Here is a 20283-nt window from a genome sequence, read left to right as displayed (position 1 = left end):
TAAGCTATTAGATCTTTTTTTATAAGGTTTTGCTTCATTTGTGATATATCCTCTTCATAGATTTTTGTACTATTACTTATCAATAATTTCCTGGTTACCTCTTTCCAGATATTTCTCTCATTACCTCTTGTTCCACACTGATGCCTGGCTTTGCATTTCAGACTGAACCTCTGCAGTTACAATACCGGATATACGAGAGAGCGAATAAAAAGATCAAGCTCGACCCAGAGTCGTTCAGCACCGAAGCTTTCAATTCCAATGAAGAAATGCCAAAGCTAGAACCGAGCGTCGGAAATGGCGCGAACATGTCGACCTACGCTTCTCTGGATGCAGCGGGAAATGTACTGGAGTACAGGTGCGCCCCACTTCTCCAAGCCTTCGAAACTAACGATTGTGATACGTCTATTAAGAAGGACGAGGAGAAGTGGACGAGGGAAGGGTTATCGGAAGCTGCGAAAAAAGCTGCCGAAGGTCAGGCAGCCAGTTGTAAAGAATGCGCAGCGGATGCTCTCGCGGGAGCGGCCGCAAAAATAGAGGAGACTGTCCAGGAAGAGAATTGCAAGGCGCTCTCGAGTGAAGGAAAGAAAGAGCTTGTGCAACCAGAACTGACGCAGGGCAGCAGTGGTGGTGATACTAGAAGCGAAATGAAAACAGACATTGGTGGGGAGAGTTGTGATAGTAATTTGCAGAAAGTAGCAAATATTGCAGACAGTAGTAATGTTGTTGACACGTATTTAACTTACGACCCGACTTACACGACACCCAGCAACGGTGTCAATGTTGGGGTCACGTTTATACCCAGCGAGATGGGTTATATTAGCCCGGCTGGAGTTCCTTGTACAATTATACCCAGCGGGAGCTGTGTTTCAGTGAGTGGTGATTGCATTCCGGGGGGTGTGGGGGTTCCTGCCGTGTGCAGTAGTGCAACATTGCATAGACCATTGCAAGGGGAGGTGGGCACAACCGATCACGTTAATGTTTGGGTGGCAGCTGGCCTTCCAAATTTGGTGAGTGAGCCTGCGTTGCTGGCTGTGGAAAACAAGCCTAGTGCTGTCGATATGAAAAGCGGAGAGGAGGAAGGAAAGGAGGTACAGCTGACTATAAGTGAATCTGGGATAATGAGCGCTAGTGGGATGGGAACTACCGTTGAAGGAATGGTCAATGCTATCGAGTCAGAGGCTTGTGAACTTTTGTCAAAAATTGAGAGTGGTTCAATTGCAGACGACTTCCCTCCAAAGACTGGCGAGAGGCAGGCGGAGAAAGAGACGTGTGTGGAGCCTCCGAGTGCGATGAATAAACAGCCTAAGGTTAAAGATGCTATTTCTCTACCTGCAGACAATGTCAAAAACAAAACGGATGAGGAAATTGTTGCTAACAATAAGAGGGGAGAGAAATTGAAAAGTGTGCCTGCGGCTGGAAATGTTTCAGCTTTGGCTAATAAACCAAATAATTCCGGTTCCTCAGATTCAAGAGCAGCAGCCGTTAATGAAAAGACGGACTCGGATACCCTCCCTGATCATTTAGCCAAGAAGAAGTCCTTGAGTGACAGTCACGATAAAACTTCAGACAAGAGAACAACAATAGAATCCAGGAGGTCAAGTGACCCGCAGCAGTCCAAGGATTCCAAAGAAGTTGGTAATCCGAGGGATTCCAGAGCGACCCATATTCCAGCGAGTCTCACAGCTGCAAGTATGGCAAATATGAACAAACCCCATCTCAAAGCAGGGCCGTCTAAATTTTCGCAACCGGAGGAAGCTAAGAACCAGGATGCTAAGCCAGGTAACAACGGAGTAAATGTTAGGAAGGAAGGGAAGCAAGAACCCCTTGGAAAACAATTACTGTCTGGCAACTTCAGGAAGTCGTCACAATCCATTGGGTACAGGACCCTCAAAACCCCTCCCAAGAGCTGGAACCCCACAATTTCACGAGAACAACTTGCCTTGGGAGCTGGAAAATCTTCCGGTGGGAAGGGTATGCAAGAACAAGTTCGTCCAAATAAATTTTTCAAAAATCGTAACAACCCAAGATTTTTAGGAAATCCCTCTGCCGGGGTGAAACCGATGTACGTAAATGTAATCGACGGCTCAAATCAGCAGAAACGAGGTGTCGTGCTAAAGTTAGATCCGAAAACTCTGGGACCTGTGCCTATGGCTGTAACTAATGATATCAGGTCCTCTGGTTGCCTAACGCCAGTTTCAAATTTAACTTCCTCTGTGTCTTCCGGTCTGTTGGCAACGATGTCTTCAACTCCGACGACGCTGTCTCTTTTGGGGTCATTGCCGATATCTTCGGATAGTCAGGCAACCAATACAGAAGCGGCTGTAACAGTTGCAACACCTAGAGTGGAGGACGCACCAGTAAATAGTACCAAAGGATCAACCACTTTGCCTACATCACTCAAGAGTGTAGCCAAAGAAAGTACAAATTCAAGTTCAAAAGTCATTGGTAAACATAAAACTACTGTTCAAGAAAGTCAAAGTAATCCTGATACAATTAAGACTACCAGTAGTAGTAGCAGCTGTAATACTGGTAGTAAAATGAACAACAAAATTAGTCCCACAGCCAAAAGTGAAATTGTGTCCACTGTACAAACAACTGTTGGTAATTCCAAGGTAGACATTAGCGGCCAATCTGCCATCGTCACTGAAGACAGATCTAAAGCAGGAACCACTATACAAGTTGTGAGCTCTGTTGGAAACATGGTGCATAATTCCAATTTGCCGAAACCAGCTCTGTCAACGGCAGTCCCAACTTGTGTAACGCAGCTGAGGGCAGCGCCGATAAACACGCTGAATCCTTCTAATACAGCCTTTCAATTGCAGCAGCACTTTGCAGTGGGGTCCCCAACCGTGGGCTTAATACCCTCTTCCGGGGTATCCCTTCCTGCCACTATAGGAACAATGCCTCTTCCATATTACACCAGCCCTACTCTGGGTTATCCAACTTATCCGTTTGTTTATCAGAATCCAGATGCCACCAGCCTTATTCCGTCACATAATTCCCCCTCGTTCATTCCCGCATTTTCCCCCTGCCTCTCCCCCCGACCTCCTTTGAGTCCCCGTAATATTGGGGGAGCCAAAATGCTGCAAGATTTACCACTCCAGTCCAACCTTCTTCCACTAGTGCCATTAGTACCCCAAGTTCCCCCACAAGCCCATTCCCCTCGACCCATGACCCCTCCATCGCCGAGAACCCCAACCTCTAACCAGTCTCCAAGACCGTACCCTTCACAGTCCCCGAGGCAGTCCAGCACAAATCATTCAAGACCCCAAACTCCCCACTCTCCCAAAACTTTAAGTACGGGGCACACAAGATCTCCAGCGCAGTCTCCAAAGTTACTCGCTGGACAGTCTGGGAAGCCCCAGTTAGGGGGCCAGTCAACTCAGCCTTCGACTCAGACGCCTGGTACTCAAGTTACGGGAACTTCTCAGTCGCCCAACTTGGCTTCCAAATTGAATGCCTGTGTACAAACTTCTTTCTCTCAAGCAACTATCATGCCTAAGAACAACATGAGTTTCGTCTCTTCTAAACCTCCTGTGCCTCTTCCTACTAAGAATGCATTAACCAGTCAGTCATTAGGGTTAAGCCAGCCGGTCGTATCTGTTAGTAGTTGTTACCCGAACAGTTCTCAGTCCCCAAAGCCTTCCAGACCAAAAATGCCTCAGTCTCCTAAGCTACCCAGCTCAGTTGGCTGCACTCCATCGTCAGAGACACTCATCAGAACGGGAAGTACAACCCAGGCTGTCCGACCTCAGACGCCACAGTTTTCAAGATGCTCCACCCCCTCTTATTCGTCAAGCGACACGAGAACAACCAGCGTGAGCGCTCCAAGAATGGCAGCTACCAGTCAAGACCGTTTGCAAATAGCCATACCACAGTCGCCTGTGTTTTCCATGCCTATACCAGTTTCTCAATTCACATCAATCCCATCGGGAGTAGTATCAGTTGCGGGGTTGTCGGTACCACAGGTAAATAATAGTTTCGAGGCGGCAACATTGTTGCACCCACAAACATTGCAAGTATCTCTGGCACACACCTTATCAGCATTATCTCAGAGTAGAAACAGTACTGGAAACTCAAGTAACACTGCTGTGAGTAAAGGGACTGCAAATCTGCCTGAGGTATCTTCTACAATTTCATCTTATATTCCAAATACATATGCATCTCTGCTTCTTCCTCATAATAGCATACAGAATATCCCACCCTTTGCCACAACAAGCAGCGTGACCCCAACCCTCGCAGTAACTGGTACCCCAGCATGTATATCGGCAGTGCCAAGCTGCACTTCGCTCACCCAGAACTTTCCTTGCAATAGTAATGCTTCCTGCGTGAACCCCACTCCATCCCCCTTAATCCCTTCTCCTGGGCATACTATTCCATCCAGTAGTGCAGCAGAGTTTCCCAAAGTGTCATCCATTGCGCCCGTTGTAGTTTCGGTTGCAAACGCAGCCGTGTCGGTGTCGGGGAACATTAGCACAAGTTCAAAAGTTTCGGTGACAAATACAGTGTCCACCAGCTGTCCGGCTGTAACGGAAGTATCTCGTGATACGACCAGAAATGTGACTTCTACTGCAGTGTCTGTAAGTTCATCTGTAAATTCATTACCTGCAATCACCTGTAGTGTTTCGTTGCCTCAAAATGCCGTAACATGTACTGTACCTACTTGCTCTGGTACCGCCGCTATATCGAGCACGTCGTCAGTTACGCCGCCGGGAATGTTGTTGCCCGCTACATCAGTGACCAGTAAAGTCGAGGAGTTACCCCTTAGAGCGTCGTCCCCTCTCGATGTACATAAAAGTTCCGTAGCAAATACCTTTTCCATAAGTACAACTGCTAGCGTAGCCATATCTCCAAGTATCACTGGGAGTTTTGCCGTACCTTTAAACGGTACGACCGACGTCGTGTCGTCCCAGTGCAAGACGCTAAACACCCCGGACAGTGCGGCTAAAAGTTCTCTGACCCAGAGTAGTGGAGTACCGAATCCCAGCGGTGATAGTGATGTGGGTGGTAAACCTTCGGTGATGAATGCGAGGGAGAGAGGTGGCAACGTGCCCCAGCCAAGTGCCTGTACCCCAGTCTGTGATGTGACACATGTGATTGATGCCAAACTTCAGTGTGCTGAACCAAGTGTCAGCAGCAGTGATGGCCCCAGGCCATGCCTCAAGAGTTAAATGTTGCACAGTTAAAATAAAAAAAAGGGCAGCAGTGTTGTTGGGACGCCACAGGTCTAAATATATAGGACTTTATATGATACTATGGTGTACCTAACCTGCCAGTTATTTTGTAAATTATACAACACAGATATCCTCTTTGTTAGTGTGTTTGAAACATTTCCTCTCCAGTCACTTCTGAAGTGCTAGTTAGGGATACTTATTTTTGATCTTTATGATGCCTTCCTTTGTCCTAGCCAAGTCTTACAATAAAAAGAAAAAAAAGCTTGTCATGGTGATGCCAAGAGTTTCCCGGTCGTATAACACACAGGTATGAATCCTACGAGTCCACGGAAGCGGAAAACATCGGTGATTGCGCAAAAACGTTTTCATACAATTCTTATCATTATCATGGCTGTGGTTTGCCTATTGCATTTCATAGAATATTGGGCAACAAAATTTACTACTGATTACGAGATAAGAGGTTTTGCGCAGTGAGAAAGTTGTATCCGTTTCAGTGGACTCGTATGGTTTTTTTTTATTTGCATACAGAATACAGTACAGTAATAGGTAAATGTATCCTCTTAAACCTTCTCATCAAGTCAAAAATACCTGAGAAATGATACTCCACATTTGATACAAATTCGCTTGCAAGTTTTGAACTACTCGATGGGTCCACCATGGCAACTCAATTTCGAAAGCACCTTTTTGCACGCTCTTCAAAAAAAAAAAAACCTTTGTGTTCTTTAGATTGTACAGGTGATGAATGTTGGGCCAAAGTAGTAGAGATCATCCTCTTTGTTTACTTGAGCAGTGTCGAAATACAGGAATAGTACAAGAATGCTAGTTAACCTTTGGAGAGCCTTTGAATATGTTTTCTCGAGTATGCATTCTATAGTCTCTCGGTTATCTCTTGTTTGTGTTGTAGGGGGAGAAATCTTTCATCCCTCTCGTAAATATTGTTTAATCCACTGAAGCGTAAAATATTGCTGGTACATTTCCAAAATGAAGGCATTCCTTGTCTTTGCTTTTAAAGTTTTTTTTTATTTAGAGAATTTGTTAAACAATGTGTTAATACAGTATTAAAAGATTTATGATCTTGTTGAGATTTATATCACAGTACAGTTATGTTGATGCTTCACTAAGAAATGTTGAATTTAATAATTTTAATGAGTTGCAACATACTGTATAACGTAGAGTATGCCTTTTCTGTTGCATTTTTGTGTCCCTACCATTCTGCAGAGAGACAAGAGTATATGATTTGAAGTTTTGACTCCATAGTTTTACAGAAGAGGACTATTTTTCATTCTTGTCAGCATTTTAAGCAGGCTTCTACTGCGGTCTTGAGGAAAATGGCTGGCATGTAAACATTGTTTTTTCTTTTTCTTGAATAATATTCACTAATGACACCAAGGATATTTTTTTTTCTATAGAAGGAGAGGTTTGTAATATTTGTAAAAAACAAACACATAGGTGGTTAAATCTGTTGGATTTTTAGAAATGTATTGGCACGAATTCATGTGTGTTCTTCTTGTGTTTGAATCTTATCACATAGACTTTTGACAATTAGTATTCGAGGTGATATCTCATATGGTGGATAATCATAATCGTTATATTTTAGTTGATTGTTGCCATATATCTGTTACTGTTTAAAGTTGTATTGCCAAATACATGAAATTATTTGCATTTGTATTTTGCCATAGGAATGTTTTGTGAGGCAAAGGTTCCGTTCTCTAAAATCTGGTCCTGGGGCCTGTTGAATTGTGTTATGCCTCTTTGTGACTTTGAAATCTCTGTTTCTTGAAGGACATCTACAGTTTTGTGTTCTGTAAACCACCAGTTATGTGTGACTTTTACTTCGAGTCTTTGTGATGGACTGACACAAGAAGAACGGTAACCGTTACGAGAGATTATCCTTACGATTCGAAGATAAGAGCTCAAATCTGTTACGTATTTGCTCAACAGTCTGTCAACCATACTATTTTTATGGTAATAAGGATGAGTTTGTAAATGTTTTATATTCTGTTGATTTGATTCAGAGTCTAAGTTTTAAAAGTTATTTTTTTTTTCATGGTTGACCTGTATTGACACACTTTTATTCCCTTGGTTGTCTCTTGTGGTTTATCGCAAACCACACGTATTAGTGCAGTAATGACAAGCACATACAGTACTACAGCTTTTATGCCCCTAGGTTAGACATGAAAGAAGTTACTGGGAAAGATTTCGACAATTCGTTTTTATCTCTCAGATGTGATGTCTCTTATGATATCGGCGGTAGCAGCTGCTGTCCGATTTCGAGGACTGCGATTGTTTTTATTCTGAATTCAGATCTCCGGTGACGGCCGCGATGCCGTCGCCGTCTGAATATTTATTTTTTTTACGAGGATAGACAGTGATATTATTGTAGTTAAAAAGTTAAATATGAAACACTTTTGGGATGATTCCCACTCATTTTCCATAGTATAGATTGAATAGTGTTTGTTATGAGAAAAAAAACCTGTAATTGTGTGTGTACTCATAATTAAGCTTTTTTTTGTGTTTAATCCCACTCGGCTATTATTTTTCCATTACGGGGATTCGTCGGCGGAATAAATTGATGTGTGTAAATATATATTAGACAGCTTTACTCCACGTTTGCTTCCATTTTTTTTTTTTTTTTTTTGTATAACATTGGTTTTGGAAAACACCCCTTGATACTTGACCAAAAAATAGCATTTTTTTTTCTTTATATAAGCATGGCTATCTTTTCTACTGAAGAATCAAATTGTGAAAGAAAAATATGTAAATTCATTTTTATTTTGCTTAGTGACTTTTTTAGCTGCTGTGCCCTTTTCAGATATTATAGCTATAATTTTATCTTTAGTTGATACCAAAGTGAAGTATAGAAACTTAAACTAGGTTGGTTACTGGCAATTTAATACACCTGAGAGACGCCCTTCTAGCCCTCACCCGAGCTTCTCTTGGAATTTCCGTAGGACAGTGGAGGTACAGAAAGTCCTTAACTTATGGACGTGATAGGTTTCAAGAAGCTTTTTGTAAGCCGAATTGTTTAGAAGCTGAATTTTGTTAAATTTTGGGCTGCGTTAGGCTTCACCTAACACAAATACATACGATTTTCGATAAATTTCGTCTTACCGCATTGAATTATATATGTTATTGCAGTATTTCATTACGAACTTTTAAAACAATATCGGAGATTTATAATTTATGGTTTCTGTTTGTTTCCGAATGTTCGTAGGTCTAGGACCATCTGTCATCTCCACTACACATTTGTATAATTTGGTAGCTAACATCAAAACACAGTTGTGATTGAAAACTCAAAAGAAGTTCGCTTCGCATTCTTTATTCCTTTTTTTTTTTTTTTTTTTTTTTTTTTTTTTTTATAATGTAAAGGTGACTTGCTTAACCTTTTTGTCCACATCCTTTTTATTCCATTTTTTGGATGTAATGGAAACTTGCCTAACCTGTCCAAAACGTAACATTCTTATTGAATAATAAGCTTTATCTTCTGTACTTAAAAATTGTGTATCATTTGTGTGTCAATTGAAGGTGCACGCCAATAGTGTCGTACTCATATCTGTACAAGTTCGTCAATCTGGGAGGGGGTGGAGCACGCAGAAATGTGGAGGACCGCTGAATGCATTATTTTGATTTACAAATTGGTTATGTTTCTTTTATCTTAAATTAATGCCCTTTGTTTTCTATAGCTTCATTGTTAACCCTTTTACCCCCAAGCTATTTGGAACTTCCCAACCCTTAACCCCCAGGCATTTTTTATTTTTTCAAGCACATTTTGCAATATGTTTTTTTTTTTTTTAAATTGCGCTAACAGCCTTAATTTTCATCATAGAGAGGTCAGGCTGGTCTCATTATTTTGGAAAATGCCTGAAGTTTCTCATAAAGTTATCAAAAATATGCAAAAAAATGTTAATAGCAGTTTTTTGCAAGGACGTACTTGTATGTCCTTAGGGGTAAAGGGATGAGTATTGTGAAACGTACCAGTACGTCCATTGGGGGTAAAGGGTCAAAACTTACACCAAACCACAGAGAATGCTTAGTCAGTTATTATGTGTCCATATTACTTATAAGTCCTTGAGATTTCTGGAGCCAACCCCCTTTTTGACAAGATCTAGTCGTGGGTGACAATCTTAAAAAATTAGAAAGAGGAAATATATACAATTTATATACAGTATACATATATATATATATGCACAATTTTCTATTTTGTACAGTAATGAATTGTTTTAGATGGTTAGTATAATGAAGTTAATTCTTGAATTAGATATAACCTACTTTTTTTTTTAATAGTAGCTTAAATGTCTTTAATTTTAAACTTTCTTGTATCGGTTCAACTTTTGGGGCTCGTAGCTTGTATAGAGGTGTGTAGATAGTATTATGTTCCGCTTAACCTTAAAAGTGATACACTTGTTTGTTTATACATATCAGGCAATTTTTTTCTTTTATGGAAACCCATCTCTAGCTTTGAAATTACAGTAGCAGACGAGTTACTTGGTATGGAAAAAGGTGCATCGTGAATATTTAAGAAAATTGCCGCCAGGATTGTCCAATTAAGTGGCTCGATTAATTTCTGGAGTAATGTCGAAGGACTTGTGGTACTTTTTAGTGTGAGATCAGGATATTTAACTATTTTATCTAATGTTCCGTGGCTCAATGTACAAAATTATACGAGAATGAATTTTTAATTAAGAAAGCTATATCGTGAACATTAACATCTAATTTCTGGGGTTGTGTCGAAGGACTGTCATGGTACTTTTTAAGAAGAAATTAAGGTTTTTGACTCGACAAAATTTCACATCTCATGTTCTGAAGGACTGTCATGGTACTTTTTAAGAAGAAATTAAGGTTTTTGACTCGACAGAATTTCACATCTCATGTTCCAAGGCTCAATTTACGAAATTATACGAGAATAAATTACTAATTGTTAAGAAAGCTGTGTATTGCCACTGACCTTGAATTGGAAGTTATCCCTTAGCAGGTGAATGTTGATCCCTTATTATTTAGGAGTGATGTGTATTTACATAATTTTTGAGAGAATTTATTCCAAAAGAATACTCATGAGTGGTTTGATAAGATTTGGTACCTAATAGCAAGGGATTTCTCTGTAGTGGGGTACATTTTTAGCATCTACTAATGATTAAGAAATTGGACTTTTCTATCTTTTAGTACTTTCTTACGTGTGTGTGTTTGTATAGGAATTTCCAATTGGTAATGGTCAACGTAGTCTAATCGAGTATTGATACAGAAATTTTTTTTTGTTGATAGAACAGGTCACAACTATGACAGTGAATAACATATCTGGTAATTTTAAAATCCAGTAATATATAATGTATGTTTCAGATTTTTTTTTTATGGAGTTTTGACATAAGAAAGTATGATAGAACCTTGTTTGGGTTGTTGTTCTGTTGTTGGTATACGGAGTGATGGAGCACTGTGCTATACCAGTGAATATATTCACGTATAGAAGGCACAACTATTTTTGCAGGGCAGCAGACGCTTTTTTGTTGCATAGCGTTTATTCTTGCTGCGAGTTCTTCACGTGTGGAGCATAGATGTGTGTATATCTACTTTTGGGACAGTTTTAAGCACAGTGATTTACTTAGTACAGTATTAGTAATAATTCAGAGCTATAGAAACAGTTTTTTTTGCAACAATGGTACCTATACAGTTGTTTGTTTTCCAGGGAAATTGTTTGTTAAATCTCACACACGAATTTCCTGTTATTTTCCATCTGGTAGGCACACTTCTATGTTCAGAAGTGAGAAATGTCTTGCATAGATTTATTTTTCTCTTTTAAGATGTTTTATTACATTCTACGTTTAATCTTCTCGAACCCAGATATGCATTTTGTAAATGCCATGAAAAATAATTTCATTTTCTCGGTTTGCCTTTGGCTTCATCATTGCAGTTATCAGTAATTGAATTCCTCCAGATATTTGTAATCCTTTTCATAGCAATAATGAAAATCTTCCATTGATAAGTCGTGTTACTTTATCGAGAATCTTTTGTTGCTTCTATCACTTTTTTCATGAATCACCATATTTTTTTTTTAGTTTGAAAAGCACTTTACTCTTCTTCACTCCTGATTATACCCCACCAATCTGTGATTATCATCTTTTGAGATTTTTTTTATCCATATTGTTAAACCTAATGTCAAACTGAAGACGACAATCAGGCTCGGGACGACCGAGGCCTCGTCACCACCGCGGCAGATTTATCCGTGACGTACGGAGTCGTACGCAGGTTTTCATAGATGAGAATTGTATTGTTAATTTACAATGTGTGTTGTATAAAAACTACCTATGTTAAAATTTTTATAAGATGAATATTACTAGACTAGTTGCTCAGGATGCTTAGAGGTGTGTGATTGGCCCAACTATTATTATCCTCTCATTCTCTCACTCACTCACTCTCTCTCTCCCTCTTTCTCTTATTCTTCCATCTGTACCTGTTTCACTGTTGGTTTTATGTTATAAATTTTTTACATCCAGAGTCTATGTTCAATTTTATGTATATGTAATATGTACAGCTATTCAAATTTGCTTTTAATACAATGTCATTGCAGTTGATCTTTTTGCTTTAGCCTTTTTAGATATAAAATGGTAGCATAGCTGGTGCCTCTGTATCGGCCCATCCCTTTGACGAAGGAATTAGCTAAACGGAAGACAGCCTGTGAATAGTGGTTTTCACGCGCCTTTGCTTTATACACGACACCCACAAGGTGCTCGCGCGAGGGTAGTAACCTCTGCATTCCTTGCTTTTATCTTTCTCTGGTATAATTGGAAGGTTTTATCAGAAAAGGTATAGTAGAAGGACCCTTTTCACCGGCCGCCACAGGTCGACCCAGAAAACATGATTATTATTATTACTACTTGCTAAGCTACAACCCTAGTTGGGAAAGCAGGATGCTATAAGCCCAGGGGCCCCTACGGGGAAAGTAGCCCAGTGAGGAAAGGAAATAAGTAACAAAATTGAAATAAATATTTCCTACGTAAAATATAAAAACTTCACAAAATAGGAAGAGAAATAGTATGCCGGAGTGTACCCTCAAGCAAGAGAACTGTAACCCAAGACTGTGGAAGACCATGGTATAGAGGCTATGGCACTACCCAAGACCAGAGAACAATGCTTTGATTTTGAATTTTCTTTCTCCTAAAAGAGCTGCATATGATAGCTAAAGTGTCTTCTACCCTTACCAGGAATAAAGCAACCACCATTAACCTATTATTTTATCAAACTTGTGAAGTCCCAATATGTCTTTATATATTTGCAGTATTGAAATCATAGCTTACAAGAGGTCTCCGGTACTTTAAGTCATGTTGATGATGACGGTCTTGAAATTACTCTCAAGTTTCGATATACGTCGATTCTTGATGTACAGTACTGTAAAGTTATGTACTGTCCTAATAATTCTATAATACACGACCCATTTAATGAACTGTGATTGATGAATACTGTATTTTGATAAAAATCTGCACATGGAATTAATGAAAAATGACAGAATATGGTATGCAGAATAGCTATAATATAGAAGAGATTTTCATATATGGCTGCACTCTATCTATTTCTACTGTTGATTCCTCAGTTTCATTATAGCACATCATTTTCAATTTCAACTTCATGTTGTCTACCTGGCAATAGTACCAAACTAAGGTTGTGGTATTTTTTAAAAGATGTGACAAGTTCATGATCCCATTGTCTTTGAATTAGTTGTCTATTGCTCAAAGGGTATATAATAAACATCCTCATAACTCAAGCAATTGAATTTTGAGAATGCAGTATAGTTGTGGTAAGGAAAACCTTAATGGAAATATTTTAGGCAACAGCCTGAGACAATTCACTGAATACTATGATATCTAGTTGGCCTACATTATCAGTCGATCAATTTATCAAGGTTTGAAGATTATCCAGTCTTTGAATGGGTGTAATTTCTACTCATACCAGTACATATTTGTGTACTTAGAAAGTTAGGATGCATAGTACTGTATGGATATGAATACATACATACACATACCAAAGGCACTTCCCCCAATTTTGGGGGTTGGCCGACATTAACAATGAAACAAAACAAAAAAGGGGACCTCTACTCTCTACGTTCCTCCAGCCTAACCAGGGACTCAGCCGAGTTCAGCTGGTACTGAATATAGATAAATATAGATAAAAAACAAAAAACTTAAGTACATGACCCTGTATGATTTCTAAATTAAACTTATTTCTGTTTAAAGGAACTACCTTGGATTGGTAATGAATATATGTCAACTGGCAAAATACAGTCTCTTATAGAAATAACGTGGTCTTTCAGCTTGGTGCCAAGGATATACTACTAATAAGAGTAATGACAAATATATTCCTGTGTAATATTTCATGTTCGAAACGCTTGCTGCTAGAAATTCCTTTGTATGTGGGTAAATATAAATTTACTTAACCAGAATAATTGAAGTGTGAAATATAAATGGCATTAGGTTTTATACATTTTATTAGTTCATCTGTGGTCAATAACAGGGGACGGTGGCCTGTGGCACCCCTAGCAGTACCAACAGAACTCGGTCGAGTCCCTTGTCAGGCCGGGAGGAACGTAGAGAGGAAAGGTCCCCTTTTTTCATTTGTTTGATGTTGGCTACCGCCCAAAATTGGGAAGGTTCCTTGGTATATGTACAGTAAGTATGTATGTATGTATACATTTTATTAGCAGTTCAGTTCACTTCACCATAAATTGTTAATCTTCAGAATGAAAAGGAATTTATCATTCCTATGTAGTTCAATGAGATATGGAGTCCGAAATACCCGAAAGAAATGCAAGTATCAGGTAGGGTCAGCCACTTCACCCGATCACCCCAAGGGTCGCCCACTTGCTAGCCTTTAAATTACCTCCATTCCCATTTTCTTCTATGGAGTTGTCTAACTGTTGAACTTTAGCCACATATTACAACTCGAGTGTTTTCCCCTAATTGCAGCTTTTATTGGCCTCCCGAGCCCCAACACCTGGTCATGGTGGTCCAGATTCCATACACTCAAAACCAACAACTATAAACCTACCTGAAAAATGGTTATATGCATGTTTATCTCGCCAGAAGTTAGAATGCTGTGATAACCTTTGGTTTAATTATCTGGGAATATCCACTGTAGACATATATACCCTTAGGAAGCTACTAAAGGAACCTTCCATCAGGACATCATGGCTATCTCACCCAAAAATAGATTTTTCGCTTCGCTCAAAATCCGTTTTAAGGGCCTCATATTACCCAGTCTCTGTACAAGGCGAATACAGTACCTACAATTTTATCCATAAACAGCGAAGGAAAAGCTAATGCTAAATAAGTTTTTTATGATAATGTAAACTAGAAAAAGTTTTATTTTTTTATTTTTATTTTTTGATTTTTTCAATTGTGGTTGTGGTAGCCGATGTGGTAACATCCTTGACTTGGGTTCGAGTCGCACTCAAATTCGTTAGTTCCTTTGGTTGCTGCAACCTTACCATCCTTGTGAGCTGAGGATAAGGGGTTTGGGGGAGCTTATAGGTCTATCTGCTGAGTCATCAGCAGCCGTTGCCTGGCACTCCTTGGTTCTGGCTTGGGTGGAGAGGGCCCTTGCACGCTGATCTTATGTGTATATGGTCACTGTCCCTTGCTTCTCCATTCATGAGCGGCCTTTAAATGACAGGATTCATTCACATCCTTAAGAACTAGCCTATTTTATATCTTCATCTAGTTTTATGTGGTATGAAATAAATCTTTAATGGCCTATCTTTCCGTTGCTATCTCTGATGTGAACCCATTGATATTTTTTTTTAATAATTGATTCCCGTATATCCAATTTGTTTGATTTTTCCTTTTCCTTAACATCGATTATTTCTCTCCCCATTTCTATCCTCTCACTTTATTATCTTATTTTATGTTACTTGTACTAACATATATCTTTCTATGTTTCAGTATTTTCTTCTTTATTTTTTAATTTTGATTTAATTTTATTCATTTTAGGTTCCCTTTGAGTAATGGAAGAGTCCTAGAAGTGTCATAAACCTAAAAAAAATTGCAAAGCCTTCACAAAATTTAAATCTTCAAAACTAAAACAAACTTATAAAGTTAAATGTAGGCATCAATTACATTGTATGACTACAGTTTGGTGATAAAAATTTCGTATTTCTAACCAGTAATAAATTGTAAAATCCACTATAATTATTTCTTTATATGTCTATTGTTTGAGGAAAATGCCTGAAAGTAATTTAAAGATAAAGTATGATCATAAATCCATAAGAGAAAAGAAGACGCTCTTAAATTTGAATTGTTTTTCGTCATGTTGCAGACGACAGTACTCACAGCTCACTTGTAGGCTCGACTACTAGCTCGTCCCCCATCACTTTGAATGGGCACTAGTAAACAAAAGTTTTAATACGAGTCTATGCGGTCCCGCTACTACTACACACTTTTCAAAAGGTAAACAATCTTAGAAGTCAGCTGGTATAGTGATATATGCTCGTTTTATCCTGCAGAACTGGAAAATAAGTAAGAAGAAACTAAATAAGACGATGAAAGTGAGGAAGTACCGCCTGGTGGAGTATTTGCGTAACCTCATTGCTTCATATACCTCCAATAAAGGGTTTAAGGTAAGTTCAAAAGTGTCTTATCCCACCAAATTGTAAATGACAGCTTTGAAAGCAGTTTACACACATCAACATTTACTCTACAATTTCATTATAAATACAAAGAATGGAAATTCACATTCACGTTTAGTACTTAGACCCTTTTTAACAAACAACGTGCTAATATATATGAAGCAGTTCAAGTACCTGACCTTTTCTAGTTGGACGATTTAGTAAACAAAAACCCAATCATTGTGCCTCGTAAAATAAAGCTATGCATTCGGGTTATGCATTACAGGGTTTGATATAAATTTCAGTTAAAACCATTAGTTCTTTATTAAACTTCAACAAGCAATCGTCCGCATATAAAATTACTCGTTTACCTAACTTTGTTATAGAATATAATGCTGTTGTTTGAAGTTCATTCATACATTAATAAACCGAAATATCAAATGCATAGTCTACCTGATATTTAACTCATGGCTCGTTGTGGATAAGAATATGTGAAACAGTTAATTCTAGGGTTTTAGAAACTTTTTTTTTTTTTTTTTAGTAGAGAATGTTAGGCTAATTGTTTACTGAGGAAATTATCATTATTTCTAGTTTATCTGCGAATATAGGATTATACTTAATATTGATTTAAAAATCTATCATTATCATCAACAAGATCAAAACTAACTTTTATTTTACCACCCCAAACTTTACTTACTTTCTTTACTCTGAGGGCTGTTTTCCTGGTCCTATACAGGAGGGGAACCTTACTCTCTACTGTACATGACCTCCCCATTCATTTTATCATTTTCGTTCGAAAGTATTCAACATTTCACACCGCATATTGCCTGTTTATTGTTAAATCATCTATTATCAAAGCACTCACAGAACAAGAAAGACTTCAGTTTCCTCTTGAAAGCATTAATATCTTCAATCTTTCGGATGTCTCGTGAGAGCATATTGTATAGTCTCGGGGCCATATATTTAAAGGCTCTAGAGCCTACAGTAGACATATATCTAGGTTCCAATAACTTGAAACCATTTGTAACTATTTTCTTAGCTACAAGCTAACTGGTTTGATTTTTTTTTGTTAATTTTGAATCTTAACACCAGTGATACACGGTTTATTCCAATTTCAGATGTTTTTTTAGTATTTTTGCTAGTACTATGTATAGATTTGTATAATAGCAGGGATGATAATAATTATAACACACCTTCACCTTTGGTCAACACAAGTTGTCATCTTTCGATATCCATGAGCTAAACAAGCTCTTGACAAAATATGATTACTTTGCTAATTTTCATTAGTCCAGTGAATTCCTCTTAATAATGGTAATTCTGATCATTCACACCCCATTGTCAAACTTAACCTAAACCCGCAGCTGCGCTCTACAGCTTCGAAAGCCTTACACGGAGCCTCAAAATCTTTGCATACTTTAGTTCCTTCTGCTTCTTAACCCTGGCCATCCACAATTCTAGTCACTCGATTAGACAGCTAGAGTGTGAGGTAGAAGATCGAGCAGGTTATTCTGATCCTAGCTAAAGTAAGAGCTTCTCATAACAGATGGACTCCCCAACTCACAAACATTGAGATATAAACAGAAATCCAACTGAAAATTGAGATATAAACAGAAATCCAACTGAAAATAACTAAGATAAGATAACAAAATATTGTGAAAAACCAATATTATATCATTTAATATATTAAGCAAAACAACATTTGTAATAACTAGATATCCATTTCATATGAAACCCAACTAATTATTAACTCTTGTAGCTTGAAATCATAAGAATGGGATTCAGATTAGGCTTACCCTAGGCCAAAATTTAACAAAATTCAATTTACAAACAATTCGTCTTGCAAACAGTTTCTTGGAACCTATTAAAATTGTAAGTTGTGGACCTTCTGTACTCTCATATTACATTTGTCGTTGGCACGGCATATTGTATGATTCCTTTAAAACTCTGAAGGGGTTAATGAAGTCTCAACTAAAATTGTATAAGTTTTAATGGTATTTTAATTTTATAATTACTTACATGGAGAAAGCACAGAGGATAAGTTTTACTATGTGTAGTGAGGAGTACAATTTCTTTCAGTTCCTATTAGCAATTATGTTTCAACTTAGTTTTTTAAGGAAATGGGGTGTATACTGCACAGCAGTAAGGCCTATACTTTGTTGAAAGAATGGCTGCCTTACGTGGCTCATCAAAGATGTGTCAAGTAATTTTTGTCTAAGGGGAAGTACAAAGAAAGAAGTCAATAGCCATATAACATTGAAATGGTGTTTCTTATTTGGTCAATGAGTTAAGCTATGCTGGGCCTAGTCAGTACTTGGATGGGGGGACTGCCTTTAAACACCAGATGCTGTTGACAATTGAATACTGTAGGAGTTTTTGTTTTATAAGGTGAATAATGAAATGACTTGTAATGCTCCCTTACCAATCAAGTTAGTGATCAACCTGTTCACCAAACTGTTTAGCTTGTTTAACTTTCTTTTGTTACTCTCAAAGGCCAGAGAGCCTTTTCTTGTGGGCAGTAAGTGGGGCTTGCCTTCCTAGTTGTTTGAACGAACCTAACTTCATTAGTCAGGGTTAGTTACTGGGTGCTTCTTTAGTAAGTTTTGAATGTTCTGTGTGTATTACAGTTGGTTTAGTTCAGCTACGGTATCTCCACCTCATGTGAAAACGCAGGCTCTTGCGCTATCAGCTGATAAGAAAGTCAAGTTCCTCTCAGAGTCTCGATGCCTTGACTTACTTTATTCCTTTTGCAGCTTAACCATTGCTTTACTACAATATAGAGTTGGGCAGCTGGATCCTTATACTGTACTCTATTCCCCTCTTGCTAAAGTAAGCGAGTTTAAAAATATATTTTTAGTGTGAGAAATGGAGTTTCATATTGTTGACGCCTTTTTAGCATCGTTTCTTATAGGTGATCGTTTCAGCTCAGTTGGTGCGTTGCATCACGAGGTTGCTCCAGATGATAGCGCCTATTCCTTCACTTACAAGCTGGGCCTCTAGTTCATCATGGGGTTAATTTAGAGAGCTAATTTCTTACTGCCAGGTTGTTAGTACCTTAACGAGTCTGGCTTAAATAAAGACAAATATTATATTGGATTTCCTATATTTTCGGCTCCGCTCTTCTAGTCGCTTTATATGACATCTAGATTAAAAGGCAGAAGATATTGTATGTTAGCTGGATCAATATATCCCACCTCTTGCTAAAGCATGCGTTATTAAAACAATATCTTTTTAAATAGGGATATGGCATTTCATATCCAAGAGCCTTTTCAAGATTTTTCATTGTTGATGTAGTATCAGCACAGCTGGTAGATTACATCTCTCGTTGACTCTGAATAACAGTGCATATTTGTTTGCCTCTAGTTCATCACAGGTGTACTTTAGTGTGGTAATTTCCTACATTCATGTTTTAATTACAACTCTGGCTGTATAAAAGTATCATATTGGATTATCTGTGTTTAGTTAAAGATTATAGTTAATAATGATAGAAGGTTAATATTCTAGTTAAATGTACGAATATCCCTTTGCCATTAAATCCCTTGGGAGTTAGGTTTTAATTACAAGTCTGGCTGTAAAAAAGTATCATATTGAATTATCTGTGTTCATTTAAGGATTATAGTTAATAATGATAAAAGGTAAATTTTCTAGTTAATTGTACGAATATCCCTTTGCCATTAAATCCCTCGGGAGTTACGTTTTAATTACAAGTCTGGCTGTATAAAAGTACAGTATCATATTGGTTTATCTATGTTCATTTAAAGATTATAGTTAATAATGATAAAAGGTTAATACTCTAGTTAAATGTACGAATATCCCTTTGCCATTAAATCCCTCGGGAGTTAGGTTTTAATTACAAGTCTGGCTGTATGAAAGTATCATGTTGAATTATCTGTGTTCATTTAAGGATTATAGTTAATAACGATCGAAGGTTAATTTTCTAGTTAACACGAATATCCCTTTGCTATTAAATCCTCCGAGAGGTACCATTCCCGGGACTTCTAGTTACCAAGGAGGGTACATTTACCCATGGTTGCTATTTCAGCCATAGGCTTCAGTAAGTGCACACCATTAACTTTCAAGTTGTAAACAGGATCAGTGTTAGGACGTAGCATGATAGATATCTAGTATAGTGCTGAACTAAACAAGCTTATTATATTTTTAAGGTATGGTCTGATGCAATTTTCATCAGAGTATTCTGTTATGTAGGGACAGCTGTTTCTACAGTATACAGATGGTCCCCAATGATAAAAAAAAATACTTTAATAAAACAATAGTGTTACTGCATATCTTTTAACCCTTTTACCCCCAGGCTATTTGGAACTTTCCAACCCTTAATCCCCAGGCGTTTTTTTTTTTTTTTTTTTTTTCAAGCACATTTTGCATTATATATTTTTTAAATTGCTCTAACAGCCTTAATTTTCATCATAGAGAGGTCAGGTTGGTCTCATTCTTTTGGAAAATGCCCGAAGTTTCTCACAAAGTTATCAAAAATATGCAAAAAAAAATGTAAATAGCAGTTTTTTTGCA

The 20283-nt window shown here is 38.0% G+C and overlaps 1 protein-coding gene across 2 annotated transcripts in view; it reads left to right on the top strand.

Moving 5' to 3' along the window:
• Nucleotides 1-6433, top strand: part of LOC137638380 (serine-rich adhesin for platelets-like) — a 53847-nt gene extending 47414 nt beyond the window's left edge. For both annotated transcript variants that reach the window (XM_068370410.1, XM_068370411.1), the window contains exon 6: nucleotides 162-6433. In XM_068370410.1, coding sequence (XP_068226511.1) covers nucleotides 162-5171 — 5010 coding nt within the window. In that variant the 3' untranslated portion in view covers nucleotides 5172-6433. The remainder of the gene's footprint in view (nucleotides 1-161) is intronic.
• The last annotated feature ends 13850 nt before the right edge of the window (nucleotides 6434-20283 follow it).

Source organism: Palaemon carinicauda, chromosome 3, assembly GCF_036898095.1.
Source record: "Palaemon carinicauda isolate YSFRI2023 chromosome 3, ASM3689809v2, whole genome shotgun sequence".
In the NCBI taxonomy this organism is placed as follows: domain Eukaryota; kingdom Metazoa; phylum Arthropoda; class Malacostraca; order Decapoda; family Palaemonidae; genus Palaemon; species Palaemon carinicauda.
The sequence above is the reverse complement of the archived record's forward strand: the minus strand, read 5'-3'. Positions and strand labels throughout refer to the sequence as shown.